At 35.0% G+C, this 15,486-nt stretch overlaps 5 protein-coding genes across 7 annotated transcripts; 3 read left to right on the top strand and 2 right to left on the bottom strand.

Moving 5' to 3' along the window:
- Nucleotides 1–8: 8 nt before the first annotated feature.
- Nucleotides 9–4,812, top strand: LOC124434329 (solute carrier family 43 member 3-like). Its single transcript, XM_046984213.1, has 11 exons — nt 9–659; nt 1,473–1,519; nt 1,673–1,749; nt 2,049–2,141; nt 2,265–2,456; nt 2,755–2,908; nt 3,315–3,470; nt 3,595–3,797; nt 3,979–4,052; nt 4,266–4,392; nt 4,483–4,812. The coding sequence occupies exons 1-11, from the start codon at nt 322–324 to the stop codon at nt 4,591–4,593; spliced, it is 1,572 nt and encodes a 523-aa protein (XP_046840169.1). The 5' UTR covers nt 9–321; the 3' UTR covers nt 4,594–4,812.
- LOC124434331 (E3 ubiquitin-protein ligase RNF185-like) lies at nt 4,745–7,086 on the bottom strand. Its single transcript, XM_046984215.1, has 6 exons — nt 6,877–7,086; nt 6,522–6,540; nt 5,894–6,061; nt 5,321–5,401; nt 5,205–5,226; nt 4,745–5,085 (listed from the first exon to the last, which is right to left on the bottom strand). The coding sequence occupies exons 1-6, from the start codon at nt 7,041–7,043 to the stop codon at nt 4,985–4,987; spliced, it is 558 nt and encodes a 185-aa protein (XP_046840171.1). The 5' UTR covers nt 7,044–7,086; the 3' UTR covers nt 4,745–4,984.
- Nucleotides 7,087–7,540: 454 nt separating this feature from the next.
- On the top strand, nt 7,541–9,511 carry LOC124435048 (NADH-ubiquinone oxidoreductase subunit 8-like). The gene is made up of 6 exons (XM_046984998.1): nt 7,541–7,599; nt 7,898–7,975; nt 8,047–8,142; nt 8,530–8,702; nt 8,991–9,119; nt 9,269–9,511. Exons 1-6 carry the CDS (start codon nt 7,566–7,568, stop codon nt 9,398–9,400), a joined length of 642 nt encoding a protein of 213 aa, XP_046840954.1. The 5' UTR covers nt 7,541–7,565; the 3' UTR covers nt 9,401–9,511.
- Nucleotides 9,512–10,355: 844 nt separating this feature from the next.
- On the top strand, nt 10,356–13,530 carry LOC124435548 (mitochondrial import inner membrane translocase subunit Tim22-like). Of its 2 annotated transcripts, XM_046985532.1 has the most exons (5): nt 10,356–10,875; nt 11,001–11,194; nt 11,310–11,382; nt 11,602–11,727; nt 13,028–13,530. In XM_046985532.1, the coding sequence occupies exons 1-4, from the start codon at nt 10,653–10,655 to the stop codon at nt 11,676–11,678; spliced, it is 567 nt and encodes a 188-aa protein (XP_046841488.1). In that variant the 5' UTR covers nt 10,356–10,652; the 3' UTR covers nt 11,679–11,727; nt 13,028–13,530. The 2 variants fall into 2 exon arrangements, with proteins under 2 accessions (XP_046841488.1, XP_046841487.1); XM_046985531.1 differs by lacking the exon at nt 13,028–13,530 and having other exon boundaries at nt 11,602–11,830.
- Nucleotides 11,907–15,438, bottom strand: LOC124435547. 2 transcript variants are annotated; one of them, XM_046985530.1, is made up of 10 exons: nt 15,082–15,438; nt 14,947–15,017; nt 14,475–14,610; nt 14,168–14,273; nt 13,572–13,640; nt 13,263–13,364; nt 13,136–13,182; nt 12,866–12,900; nt 12,425–12,542; nt 11,907–12,276 (listed from the first exon to the last, which is right to left on the bottom strand). In XM_046985530.1, exons 2-10 carry the CDS (start codon nt 15,008–15,010, stop codon nt 12,123–12,125), a joined length of 831 nt encoding a protein of 276 aa, XP_046841486.1. In that variant the 5' UTR covers nt 15,011–15,017; nt 15,082–15,438; the 3' UTR covers nt 11,907–12,122. The 2 variants fall into 2 exon arrangements, with proteins under 2 accessions (XP_046841486.1, XP_046841485.1); XM_046985529.1 differs by having other exon boundaries at nt 14,947–15,438.
- Between the last annotated feature and the right edge of the window lie 48 nt (nt 15,439–15,486).

Genomic DNA, 15,486 nt, shown 5'->3' on the forward strand with positions numbered 1-15,486 from the left:
CTATTGAGATTATGAAATACAATAATGCCAATAATCAATCTGGAATTGTCAAAGACCGCCGATATAAGTTTCATTTGTTTTAAAATTACCAATTTGTGTTTTGTCGGAGCCTTGACGTTGGTATGACCCATGTGACTTACTGTGACGGATCAATTACTCGACTTAAAATTTGCCGTTTGCAAGAGGCTTATTACTTATGACTTCACCAAATATTCTCGTCTTTGTTATTTCCTAATGCAAATATAATGCAAATTGTGAAGTCAAGCGTAAGTACAACATTACAAGAATAATATAATACAAGAAAGTACTTCGATAGCGTGAATGCTAGAAATGGCTAATATAGTCTACGTGCAAAAATTTCGCTTTTTAATTCTTGTATGGAGTGCAATGGAAATTTTACTGTTTTCGGGGATAGTTTACGGATGGGCATCTTTAGTTGTTGTCTTGAAACAAGAAGGCTTTTTCTATGACTTATGCGAAAGAGTAAAGGAAAGAAAACAAAACTCGACATCACTTCAGGATAATCTGTCGTGCACGCAACAAGACGAACGACTAAATTTAGTATTTTTGTCTGGCATCATCTCTTTCTCGGGGAGTGGCCTCTTTCTCGGAGCATTCCTCGATCGTTTTGGACTTAGGAAGACACGACTTATGGCATGGTTGGTTGGTTTATAATATGCACATATTTTTTAATTTAATTAAAATATATAATGTAGAGAATCTTACTATTACCTATGGCCTATCTCACTATGGCTGTGATGGCACTTTGCGCTTTCCAGCGAATATTTTCAAGTTTCATGGAACAAACGACTAACACTGAAGACCCTGAATTTTGATAATAAATAAAAGTCAATATTTATCGATCAATGAGTTTGCAAGTTTCTCTTGTTTATATTATCCATGGCTGAGCTGTATTGTAAATTAAAAGTTCTATTTCATAATAAAGTTTTGTGGTAAAATAAAACCGAGGTGGTTTTATGAAAGGAAAAAGCTTTGCTTAAAAGAACTGTACATTAGCCGCCAAATGAAGTATTTGCGTTAAGCGTTGAAAACAAAGATTTGTTGAGTATCAGAAAAATGCCTAATATTGTAAACCAAACGCCACCCCATCACTGCGGCCCCAACATCACTGCGGCCCCAACATCACTGCCGCCACCTCTTGTGATTGGTACACACGCGTGATGCGTGTACGTGCACGTGTATGTTATGAATTTCATTGTTTGACCGTTTGCACCAAGTGCTAGGTCACCCTTGAACATACCGGGGGGAGTGTATACCCCAAGAAATATATGAAAGTATTGGGAATTAAAATTTTTGTGTTTTGTTGAGAGGGCCTTCAAGGTCAATAAGTTGGCTTTCTCTTTTCAATATGGTATTATAATAGTCAGGAAAGCTTTTTAGATTATAAAATTAATGTAAAAGTTTTTTATCGATTTTTTTATTTGTTTATATTTTTTCCAATTTGTTTATAGCGCTTTGATCTTCCTTTCTTCGTTGTTCTTTGTTGCTGTTAGTAAAGGTATTTGAATTCCAAGAATGTTTGTCCTTTTATTAAATAGTATCACACATACAACTTTAAAACGATTTCGCTCGAAAAACTAACATATTGATAAATGATTGCTTTGGTTTAACAACTAATTTTCCTACGTAATTTTCATGGATGTAATTACAGAGAGATCCTACTTACTTTTTCCTGGGGTAGTGACGTTGTCAGCTTCAGGGATAGCTCTCCTGTTATCCGTATTTCAGGTAACGTTTAGGTCGTAGTACAATCGAATTTTCACTAATGAACATTTTGTCAAAACTACAATTTTTGTAATTGTTAGTCTCTATCATTTCTATTATTCTTAACTTGTCTAGTTATTCAAATATTCGAAGGTCGTTATTGTTATTTGCCGTTAATTTGCAAATTTGGCTTATGAAAACTTAGTCATAACTCATAAAGCCAGTCTTTTCCTTAAAAGGCCCGTATATTTTTGGCTGCTCACGGGGAACATCCAATCTCTATTAATCATAAAGCTTAATGTTGCATCTGATTATTTTCGCAGATCGCTAATTTGTTCGATGGATGGACGTCATCTGTGATAAGTCTTTACAATGGAAGTGTTGATTCATCTGCCATTGTGTTGCTGTTTTTCAAGGTTATGTTTTGGTAGATGGTACAATCTGTATTGTTATTTCCATAGTGTTCTTCCATATCTATTGATATCATTTTCACATCCTTAATATATGTTCCTGTATCTTTACTATGTTCTCATATTTAGTTGGTCTATGACAGTGGTATTTCTTTACGATCTGTGTTCATATTCTACTTCACGTTTGCAACTATTACCATTTTCATATTTACGTTCCTCCTTCCTCCGAACGTCGTCACCTTAACTCGCAAAGCTGTTGATGGCAACGAGGATTTTTCTCTCGTGACGAAAGAGTGTCGGGAATTTTCGACAGCTCTTGAGGTAGGTTTTTGGCGTCAAAGCATGTTTAATATGTCTAACATGTTGAGGATTGTATAGAAGGAATCGGTATACTTGATTTCCTTAAATACTTATGTGAGTTATGTCAAAGTAAAGATGGTACATAAAAAATCAATGTACTTCACCATCTTATATCTATGTCAATGTAAAGATGGTGCATGAAAAATCAATATGCTTGACCTCCTTATATTTCTATCATACTAAGGATGGTGCTTAAGACATCAATGTAAGCAATCTCCTATACTAGAGTCATGATGAGGAGTTAACGTCACATTCGTAGGTTTCAGAGAATGACTTTAATGGGGCCAACAATGAAATGATAATGAAGAGTGATTCCTCTATCGAACAGTCTAGAACTGATTGCATCGAAACCCGTGATGCTCATAAACTTTCGCTGTTATCCTCTGAAAGTAACGAAGGAAAATCGACTGAAGGTAAATTGACTTTTTTATGTCTTGAGCAAATCTCTCCTGGTTTTGCTTAGCGTTTAATATTTACTCATGATGTCCCATAAAGGGATACACGGTTTCACGGTAACGCTGTGAGAAATAATCCTTTGTTTTCTCGGTTTAATCCTATGGCAAGGTTAAAATCTAATTTGCACTTGTATTTCCTATTGTTTCCTACTTTTGTCCATTTTGAAAATCGATCATAATTCTCCAGTTCAATTCTTACTTTAAAACGCAGTGAAATGCGCACAAACCTTTTTTGATTGTAAAAACAAAATCATTTTGGTTCCTTAAGTTAAAAAATTCGACTTTTTTGGGGGGGGGGGAGGAGATTGTTAGATTTGAACAAGTTAGAATTCAGGAGTGAATTTTGTTAAAATTATCATTGAAGGAAGCACATCAAAAGCTCGTTTGATCAATTTAATGAGGAGAACTGATTATTGGTTGATTACTTTATTCCTTATGATCGTCAATTTACGTCTTTGGTTCTATGTTGGCAGTTTGAATTCATATTTGGAATTTATGTCGGACAACAATGAAGACACAGGTAAGTTGTGCTCTCTTGGAAATTGTGGCATTATTTAATAACATATCCAAGCAATGCTATGTGTCACACCTAATTTGGTATATTGAAGAATTTAAAATTCATTGAGTCGTTGTTTTAATGTCAGTGAGTCATTACACAAACTGGTTTGGGATCATTCAGTTTGCTGGCTTGTTGTTTGCTCCCTTTGTTGGTTTTGTCATGGATTGGAAGCCCAAAAGCAAGAGGAATATGGTGACAGATCTTGGCTATGTTGCTGCTTTTACGCTGATTTTGGTCATTGCCTGTATCTTCAATGTTCTTGTTCTAGTGCCCAGTCTTCCCATACAGGTAAAGGAACGTCGTGTTCCAAATGTACTTGCAAATTTCTTATTTTTATTACATAACGTACTTCGGTGTTGAAAGGCGTATTTGAAACTGCTCGACGTATCCTTGTTCTGAAATATCACATTTACTACGCTTAGATAAGCATGTCGTGAATTTCATCGGAAATGATCTTATGTTTGTTTAGTTTGCGTCATTTGTCGTTTGTGTGGTGTTGCGAGCCTTCATTTACGCTTCGTTTGCTGCTTTCCTGGTACACAAGTATGTTTATTTTATGCTTTTTATTAATGAGAGGATTTCAGCCTTGCTTGCAATGTATTACGAAGGTGAACGAGATGATTTCCAACATGAGCTGGAACATGATTACACTTATTGACCAGATTGAAGGAGATTAGTATGGTCATATTAACCAAAGGGAAATATTCACAGTTTTTTGAAAGTCAGTTTCAATGACATTCGATGCCTTTTCATCAGATTTCCACTGTCACATTTCGGCAAACTTTTTGGTGCAACTCATCTGATATCGGCCACCGTTACTGGTTCAATTCAGCATGGACTATTCGTCATTACGGAAGACATACTTGACAAAGATCCATTTTGGGTATTGTATCTGAAAATCTTTTTTATATTCTTTGCACTAAGGCCAAGAGATTAACTAAGCTACATAAGTTTCGATTTTATTCACATGCAGGTCAATGTCGGTCTTTTGGTGTTGTCGCTTTTTCTCGTTGTCTTACCAGCTTACCTTTGGTTGGCGGAAAAACGAAATGAGAAGACATGTGATGAGCGACCTTCCTTTTAATCATACTTTTAATGGAAGGAGAAGCAGTGTGGTTAGACTGAGAAGAAAAAGTATAGTTAGAGAGAGAAAGAGATTAAACTAAAACACTTTTGTACATCGTTTATGAATGCGGTCAAAAACTGTTTGAAAATTAGTTTTTACGTAGTCTTAGTACTTTGAAAAATTAATTTATTTGTAATTTTGATGTCATTTTACAGTTATTCAAATTATTTGCCATAATCAGTCTGCAAAATTGGTCCTGCTACGTAAATTTCGCATAAAAAGTGTAAAGCGAAAAATTACACTTTTTGTAATTTTAAAATTACTGTACGTGCCGTAAATATCTCTATTTTTAATTAGCAATTGATTTCTACTTTGATCGAAAGAATGAGGTCAATTTAATATATTTTGTTCAGGCAACAAAAAGCCAAAATATGAACACGAGTGCTACCCAGAAAAAGAGTTTGGACATAAATTGTTCTTGAGCGGCTTCAGGCGTCCCAACTGCTGGGTCTAAATATACAAAAACTTGAACTTGACAAGATGCCCGGGGGGGTGGGTGGTGAGAGTCTCGAATTCGAGCGACATGACGTTACATATGTGAACCTTGTTTACAATTAGTGTTTACTTACTCGGTCCAAAACCATTGATATTCTAAAGGAAAAAAAAATTATTGTGATCAAAGCAGAGGATTTCAAAATCTTATAAATAAAGAAAAAAGAAAATCGATGCAAAATGCTGTACTTACTGCTGTAAAGAACGAAAAAGGAAACGCTCCAATGCCGACCGACATGTGGAAACCTGGACCCAAATCGAAACCAGGAAACACCTGAAAGTTTAAAACTTCAGAATGTATTCATATACGTAAATTGACGAACTTGAAATTAAATGTCAACCATTCTATTTTCGTGAACGTCAAAAATGGCAACTTCGTACGTATAATATTTAAAATATTAGACATAAAGAATAAGATTTAATTGATCATCAAATGATCGCCATCTTGACATCGTCATCTTACTTTGAAGTTCGCAATTCGTATAAAACTTCAACGTGTACGTGTCTGTGCAAAGTATATCGCTTAAGTTATGTAAAACCAACTTTATGGAACTGATTTATATAACGGAACTATCCAGATAATGTTAGTTATCTTGACAATACTGTTGACTGACTATATTCAGTAACTTGTGAGTTTCAACGTTCCTTAAGAGAGTCCACACACAATAAAGTACTGAAGTAACACTTAAATGATGAAGTCAACAATGGCGTTGTTCTAAAGAGAGAAAAGCAAACAGAAAACTATAATTATATAAATATTAACAACCCCTCTGTTTTCTGGCTCTGATCGTTGTCCTTGGGGTCTTGGTGGAGTTTTGTCTCTTGGATCGGATTGATTGTCTCCTCCTCGACCGTACAATGGAATTACTTTGTCTCGACTAATGCCAGCCTTGCACACAGGACAAGAGGGTCGATTTGGTCGAGTTTCTAACCACTAGAGCAAAGTATAGGGTTAAATAAAAAAATCTTGCTGGCTTTTTAATGAGCTGTTTAATTTGTTGTCTCAGGTGCATTTTTCATAAACTTTGAAGGTAAGATTGCTCCAGACCTCTCTCAGAAATGGCATTCATAGCTATGCAAATCTTGTACAATATCTTGAGTATTCGTACTATAGCACCTCTTATATAATGTTGATTTATTGAAACCCATTTAACTCATATTTCAGGTGAAATGAAAAACATATTAGCAATGGACCAAAGAGATACCTATGAGGCACTGTGCTCAAAATTTTGAGTCAAATATAGTGATAAAAGACTTGTTTGGTTCTAGTGGCTTATTCAGACAATAGCACTGACATAGAATACAGCTCTTTTATGGTTATTTACAGCAGTAAATGGAACAAAATCATGTTACCCGATATTTTAAAGTTCAAATGCACATTACAATATACTCACCCTAGAAAGACAAGGCCAACTAGAAAAAATATGAAAAGAAAATCACTGTAAGACGTAAAAACAACCAACAAATTTCGCGGGCTTTAAACATTGTAGGATTGTCACGCGTAATTTATGATCACGCGATTTTACAAACTATAAATCTTACATCGTAACATCGTTATAATTCTTATACCAAACAGCTGGACACTTTAAATGAAAGACATTTGAAACATTTGAATGCATTCAGCAAAGTTTCAATGAAATTATCAAAAATAAATGCGGACTTGTACAAATCTGCAAATGTTACAACATCCGCGAGACTAGATTAAATAGTTCGGATATTTTGATGTACCAACATCGAACTTTTGCTCACCAAAATAGATGGCCACACATGCTAACGACCGCTTCTTTTGCTGTGTCAAGGCATATATTGCATTCATAAAAAGAATTGTTTGAATCATTGTAGGTATTTTCCTTCGATGTCGTTGGTGGATTGTCGTTTTCAGAAATACTTTCGTTCCTGGTAGCACCACTAGCCATTTTGGTTACGTCACTTCTCCAATTTACATCATTTGATCTTTATTTCTCACGTACGATGAAGTTTGTGTTCCTGTCATTTTCCATCCGTCCAATTGTTATCAATTTTAGATTTTGTTATTCCATGGCTCGACCGAGTCGTGAACCCAATATTAATTTGATCACATCAAAGAATTACTTCTAGTTTGTTCCTTCACCATTTTGTTTCGTCCAAGATGTAGTTTACTCTGTAAAATTATGTACAACAAGAAATGTGGACATAACGACTAATACGAGCCAGGTACATGAGCTGTGCAAATACTATCGAAAGATATTTGTTCCCATGGTTCTTGCATACCAATCAAAATATCTTCAGTTTTGAAAGAGCATAGAATAGCCCTTGATTGATCATATACTAGTTGGTTTTTCATTCTAATCAATCAAATTGGCCTGGGTCAATAACTGCCTTTTGCTGAATGTAAAATACTTGTTTACCTAAAACCCAGAAATGATCGGGCATCAGAGAGATTGAGGCAAAAAGAAAAGATGTCTGCCTTGGTGAGAAAATCAAAGATTACCGGTAAGAATTTCTATATTAGCAGGTCTGTTTGCATGCATGATTGAAGGTGAGAATTGCAATGTCTTGTAAAAACACTTAGTTCATTATCTTAGTATTCAGCAAGTGTCAAACCTGAAACACTCCACAAAATATCTCCGTCTGTCTACTCTATCGGACTGCGACTCTCAATTACTATCATTGAATCATTGTCATTCATGATTCATCTGTCAATGACGTTTTCCTAAATTTAAAATGTTTATCACACTTCCTTGCTAAATCAATCACAGGAAAACCATGTCAATCATCATTTATCCATTAGGGCTGCCTGGCATATCAGCCAGTTTGCATCATTCAAGAACGCAACTACCCAAAATTACCATTAAGCGTACAGCTTACAGTAAGTTTCAATTTCAAGATATTTTTGTCCAAGCATTTTCATTCTGATAAATAATAATTTTGCTATTTTAGAACAGGTGACTCATGAAGCTTATGACATAGATATGAGCAGTGAGGCTACATTTGAAAGGAATGCCTCCACGTTGTTTTTTACAGAATTATTCCGAGGTATTGTGTTTATCTTGAATAAGATTGAATGCAAAACCTAAAGCAAGTGGTGATTCTCCAAATCATCCAGAGTTGTTCAGAGATCATTTTATTGCTGAGAAAGCATATCTACAATGGTATTTCCATATAGTAAAACAATATTACTTATAGGTAGAGTATTTCAATTGAAGTTTAAACCATGGTTTTCAACATGAACATTTTTGATGTGCAAGATTACCTTCTTCCACGCTTTATTAACCTATACTGTTGAAATGAATAGTTAATTTTATCCTTGAAAACCCTAATACAAAAGGAATTACAGTACCATAGCTCTGGCACAGAATATAATGCAAAGAAATTTGCCAGTATCTAGCAATACTAATGTTGTAATGATTTTTAATGTTTAAGGATTGGCAATGACACTGAGTATGATGTTCCGTGAGCCAGCTACCATCAACTACCCATTTGAAAAAGGACCTCTCAGCCCCAGGTTTCGGGGTGAGCATGCTCTTCGACGTTATCCTTCTGGAGAAGAGAGATGTATTGCATGCAAGCTTTGCGAAGCAATATGTCCTGCACAGGTTAGTTATGAAAGTATTAATGCTTGTTCAAATGGGCCAAGAATCGTGCTGTTTTTACACAATACAAGGTAGAGTTGGCTTGAGATATTTGATCAAAATTTAATCAAGTTCAAGTATTAGTTCTACCAAGCCATGATTCACCAAGTAATATTTAATCTGTGAGTGAACAAACATCGTACAAACCAAAGTCATACTTGATCCAATCCAATACAACAGTATGCAAGGAAGCGTTAGGCCATGACTTCAAACTAAGAGAGGCAATAATCCTCAATGCATTTTCTATTTTAGGCGATAACTATTGAAGCAGAACCACGAGCTGACGGTAGTCGACGAACAACGAGATATGATATTGATATGACAAAATGTATATATTGTGGATTTTGTCAAGAAGCCTGTCCAGTCGATGCTATTGTTGAGGTTTGTAATGTGAAACTTTCCGATGCTAGTGTATGCCTGTTTCATTCCTGTTTCAAACAACCGTGGGCATAGCCTTCTCATTCTTTTCAGTTAAGCATTGTTAGTTTTTTATAAAAAATAGATAGTATATGTACTATGGAATATTTTAGGGACCTAATTTTGAATTCTCTACCGAGACCCACGAAGAATTGTTGTATAACAAGGAAAAGCTTTTGGAAAATGGTGACAAATGGGAAGCGGAGATTGCTGGCAATATCAAAGCAGATTATTTGTATAGATAATCAGTAATATGTGGTAAAATCAGTCGCTTGAATGCTTATTTGTTTATTGTTTTTCTTGTGACATAGCATTTAACGTAAAATAATCAAATATATTCTTTTTTGTACTTAGTAGTATTTGATATTTCATTTGAGTTACAGAAAGCGAGCGAATTTTCATTGAATCAAATTCAAAACCTGTCAACACTTTAGAAAATTCGGAAAGTTAAAGTTTTTTGTCCACTTTCGTAGAAAAAAACTTTTTCTGCTCAACATGAACGGATTATTGTGTTGAGAAGTGGACTGAACCATAAGAAAATAAGTTGATCAAAAAAAATAAAAGTAGATATGCCTGTCAATTTTACAAGATAGAGTCGCGTAGCAATTCAAAGACCATAAAGACATAACAGTAGTCCAAACATTACCTTCAAATTACCGGACCAACCATTGGGATTAATGGACCGAACGCAGACCATTGGACTATACAGGTCAGTGATTGGGAAGTGTCACATTTGGTGCGTGTTAATCCTTCCGTGTTGAATGCAATTACTTTGAAGGTCTCCATGTTTCTTCGGGTCGAGGGGCTATCCTTTTACCACCCTTGGAAGTTTGGAAGTGTTGCGCGTGTTGTAGAAATCAGTCGACATCAGGGACGGCATGTGAAGCCTTGCTACTTGTCCCCAAAATATGAAACAAGAAAAGAAACAAGAAACAAATATGTACAAATATGTACAAGAACCCGACGAGAGGCATCCAATGTTTGGCCACGGATACCCAAACAGTAGACTGAAATCAAGGAAGAGCTTCAGAACAGTGGACAGCCTGGATCCAAACATATCGGCCACCAGCCGACTCCAAGCATGGAGGGAATGGGATGATCACCCCAACGAGGCCACCAAAGCCCCTGGTGAACAACTACCAACAGGAACCGACCTGCAAAGGAAAGAATGGGTAGCCCTCAACAGAGCCCGAGCCAAAGTGGGAAAAACAGCTGAAACTCTGCTCAAATGGAACCTCACTCCAACCGGTGCCTGCCCTTGCGGCCATCCCAATCAAACCATGGACCATATCCTCTCTGAATGCCCACAAGGTCCCCGCTGTACAGATCAAGATCTCAGGGAATGCAACGAAACAGCCCGAGTTTGGATCACCCATTGGCGCGAAAAGATATGATGATGATGATGAATGACTAGGACCCACCATCAACCAACCGCTCTAAGAAAATCACCAGTTTTCTTGAATTTGTCCAATCAGCGATCAGGTGTATGTTATCAAAATGGCAGACACAAATGAGCGAGACGAAGAGATGGGACAGCGCTTTTATGCTCAAAACACACCGTTCAGTTCTGTCATTCCGATGATGAAAGAATTAAGACGTCAAAAGGGACCTGTAGATGTTTTCCCCGGTCTTCCTCATGTACCACGACCCGCTCAACAAATAAAAATAGAGCGAATGATGGAAAGTTGTATTTTTAAGTCAGTATTGGCTGGCGTCTTAGGTAAGAGTATTATACTCAATGCATTTAAATCATAATATCTTCTAAAAACCTTATATAGTAATGCGTGGCATACCACAAATCTTGATGGAGTCTTCAATGTAATACTTTGACGTTGTTTTGTTAAGGTTACGTATTGGGGGCTGGTTTTGGTATATTTACAGCTGGTCTAGACACCTCAATGCCAACAAGCATTAGTGGTCAAGTTGATTCATCTGCAAGGGCTGTAATGCGAGAGATGGGTCAACGTGCCTCTTCATATGGCAAGAACTTTGGTGTTGTTGGTGCAATGTTTTCAGGAACTGAGTGTGTTGTGGAGTCAGTAAGTGAGGAAGTGTATTGCACTTTTTGTATACTTATTGCTTTGAGAAAGAGTATAAAAAGCACATCATTTTTTGTAGTTGATTGGAAAATTTCTTGTATCTTTTTCCATATAGTATCGTGGCAAAAGTGATTGGAAAAATGGAACATTATCTGGTTGTATTACTGGTGGAGCTATTGGCCTTAGAGGTTCATTTCTATCACACTTTTTCAATTATTTGAAGAATCAAATAACATTTGTAGAATGTACAAAATGAATATTAGAGGGTAGTGTGATGACATTACAAAAAGCAAAAATTTCCTTCCTTCCAACACACAACATGGTGTCAATAATTTGGATGACTAACAGGAAGAGAGGTCAAAAAAAAACTGTCATATTTAGTCCATTTAAATTTTTCTTTCATGTAGCTGGTGGTAAAGCCGCCTTGTTTGGTTGTGCTGGTTTTGCAGCATTCTCTACTGCTATAGACTACTACCTCAGATGATGGTATCCATGGTTACCATAATTGAAGAAGTGACCAAAATAAAAACATGGTACGTGTTGGGTTTTGAAATTGTTTTTGTTAATTACTCTACAAATGTAAAAGATCGGGGCAACAACATAAACAATGTACACAAACAATATACACAACTTAAACATTTCTTGCAAACTGTTGAGTTGAATCATACATAGCAGTTACATGTGATGTGTTAATTGGAATAATTTGATGTAATTTAAAAAAAATGATGAGTTTATTTATAAAATTACAGCAAAGTTACATGTTAAATATCCTAACTATAAACTTCAACAATTATTAACTCATTCATAATCGTAATTATATCACATTTGATTAATTATTAGATCAGTTTCAAAGCAACTACATATTACAAAATAATTATTCAAAAACATGTGAAACAAGCTTTGACTGTTTGTTAAAAAGGCCACTAATTTAATCAATTTGTTCTATGGATAAGATACCTTGGCAAGGATAGGGATATGGCATTTTACCAAATGGATTTTCGTTAGCTTTTACATTTAATTCTCTGATTAATATGTCATCAATTTTCTTCATATCATCTGGATGGACATGCATACAGCCATTACTGAAAAATGTAAACATTTCAATTGCTATGTGTTTTTATAAGTTTTGTCATTCCATATGTAATTTTAGTCATGGTCAATATGTCAATATTTAAATGATTAGATGTTGTTTTTGCTATTTTTTAATTTTCTTATCTTTATGTTTCTTACCTGTTTGGCATGTTCATAGTTGTGTTCCAATGCTTCCATTCACCAGTGTGAATGAGAATGCCAAACCTGTAGTTACTTAAGAATGTGTCATTTTCGTTCTTGCCTATTGCAGCATTGCCTTCAAAGGAAAACTAATCTCAAAATATATTCAAAAATATCACTAAATATTTAAATAAAAATTTTACAAACACTACAATATATATATAAAGTTTTAAAAAGATATCATCAACTATAGTTATGTCTATAAAGTGTTGTAGTTCAAGTTGTATGTAATACGAATCTAAGTCATTGAACATTAGTCAACCAATTAAAAAATGTAAACTATGCTTTTGTAAATTTGGATGAAATTACAATTAAGGCATATGATAAGTAGTTTGAACCAAACCAACAATAGTTGTTGTCTATAGAGAACAAAACATTGCAGTAAAAAATTTTGTTCACCTTTCAAACCTTTAACTGCACGCACAACTGGATACCTAAACAAAGGCTAAGTATGTTTAACTATGTGAATATTATCCTTTTGGTCAGATAAGGTGTCTCCTAGAATTGAGGTTTTGTGAATTTGGTCTTAGTGTTTCACCTAGCATTATCATTATTTAACAGCTAATTTTCTTCTGTTGGGAGAAGGATCCTGGTTCCCATCTGTCAGGTTACTTTGCACTGGGCTGTCTAATTATTTCTAATATGCATATATGCAAGGTGCTCACTTACGGTCCAAAGGCTTTCTCATCTGGTTCTTTTGTATTCAAATCACATTCCTAAGAACAATAGAAACAAAGTTTTGGAGCATTGGTTCAGGTCAACGATATCGCAATTCCAGCGTTGACATTATTCTTACCACCAGTCCAGTTGGTGTATTGCCATTGGTGGTCAGCTGATTCAGTGTATGACCACTGGAGTCCACAGCACCATGCGCTCGTACTCGAAATTTATACAGTACCTGACATGGAAAAATTGACTTGTCAATTAACAATTTAAAGTGGCAATTTAGGTGACAAATATGAGCAACATTCAAAAGTAAAAATATTTGAGTCATAGCAGGTATTGAATACGAATAAGTAATTAAAAGCTTCACTAAATTGTGAGTTGTGTTTGACTGTTTGTAATTTTATGTAGCTAATTTGTTGCCTGATGATGTTTTACTTACTAGACCCTTAGAATTCATCAAAATCCCATCAGTTTCAATGTTTCTGTTTCTGTGTACTGGTACATAGATCTATTTAAATTCCACAATAAAACTAAAATTGTAATATCATAAAATTGACAAAATACCATGAAAGAATGGTTTACTTTTCAGTAGTTTGGTTTTTGATTTCAGTAGTTTTAAATACATAGATCACATGTTTTGGTTAATACTAGAGTAATCGTCTTTTGCTTACTAAAATATTTGCCAGGAAATTTCAACTGTAAAAAATTCAATATTTCAAAGTTTTCGCTAGTGACATATATGAAATTGAAGTCTGCTTTATTAAATGAACTTCATATGTCAACAAAAACATGACACATAGGTACAGGGGTATATTAAAAAAATTGGGGTTTTCAACTTTCTGTGATTAAGAAATACACTTTTTAGAGACTATATTTGTGGTGAAAAGCTCACAATTTTTGCTTGACATACTTTTTTGTCCTCTAACAGCTTATGGCATGACTTTTTGACATATTTCATTAAAGATGCAGGGTGTCACCCGTACCTAATATGTGCCCCAACACATTGGAGCAGTAATGCATTAAACTTCATGTCACCTTGAATTTATAACCACTTGGTATGAAGCCATCATCTTTGTAGCGATCATAAGACAGTTGATATAGAACCAATGCAGCAGTAATGTTGTCAAATACTGTGATATTGCTGTAAAATTAATCAACTGTGACGAGAAGAGGATATTAACATGCTTTGTTAAATAGAGAGAGTTTAAACACGGTAAACATTGTATTTTCACGAACATTGTATCACATTGTCAAAAACATATTTGATAGTTCATAATTGTAAAAAACCTATCAGGGCTGGATGTTTATGTTGGGTCATGAAGCATTGTCAGTTGAGAACTACCTTTTTAAAGAATTTCCTATCTTATACTCAGATACTGCCTTTGCAGTTTGCTTGTCATATACTCCAGTGGGTATAACTTTGATTTTGACAAATTCAGATCTTGTTAAAAGATTTTGTAGAATTACCACGTCTTTCCCTAAAGAGAATATTTCAAAAAACGTACAAAAATTTGTAGTAAAAATTTTTGTTGAACTAGAGCTACAATATTGTTTGTTGTCCCATTGAGCATCAAATGTTGACTGGCAATGAATAGATGGCAAGAATTGCTGTCTGCCAAAGACGACACGTTTGACAAATTGTAAGCAGAAAATAACAGCAAACTCTACTTCCTTATCTAACTAGTATGAAAATTGTACAAAATGACAACAAAATTAGACACCGAAGAGTTTAATAATATCAGCTACCTTTTATTTGTATTTAATTGAAGTCTTTGCGTGCATTAGATGAAATTGTTAAACATTAGTGATTGTACCTGATTGCTGAGGAGTAGAAATTCGCAGTACTCGGGTGAAAGGCTTTGGCATTTGATCTGTCATCAAAACACTTTTAAAAATACTTAAGATTACAAAAATAAAATGTATTGAGGAATATTTTCACTAGTCATTACTTCTTCGAGATTTATGATAATTCCTCGTTCAGTTTTCTGATGACTTGTTTTATTTACATACAAGAAAGACGGAAGTCGTTTCACCAACATCATACCGGATAAGGAAGTTATCTTGGAGATGTGTTTTGTTTTGTCTCAAGAACATGTTCTTGATTTTTCTTGAGCTCCTACTTTCCCTATTACGTCTTTGAGGTAAAATCTTTCTATCTCTGGGAATCAAAAATGAACAGTTTGCGAGCTGCGAGCGAAGATGCTTACCCCAGCTTTTGAATTAAATCACGACGAAGTTTTTGTGTATGTTAATGTTTTGTGAAAGTCGAAATTTAACCATCTTTGCTGTTTTCAAACAAAAATTCACAAGGAAAAATGCATTGAAATTTTAGACTTGGGTAGTTTGCATCATTG

This window comes from Xenia sp. Carnegie-2017, unplaced genomic scaffold, assembly GCF_021976095.1.
Source record: "Xenia sp. Carnegie-2017 unplaced genomic scaffold, XeniaSp_v1 HiC_scaffold_14, whole genome shotgun sequence".
Classification (NCBI taxonomy): Eukaryota; Metazoa; Cnidaria; class Anthozoa; order Malacalcyonacea; family Xeniidae; genus Xenia; species Xenia sp. Carnegie-2017.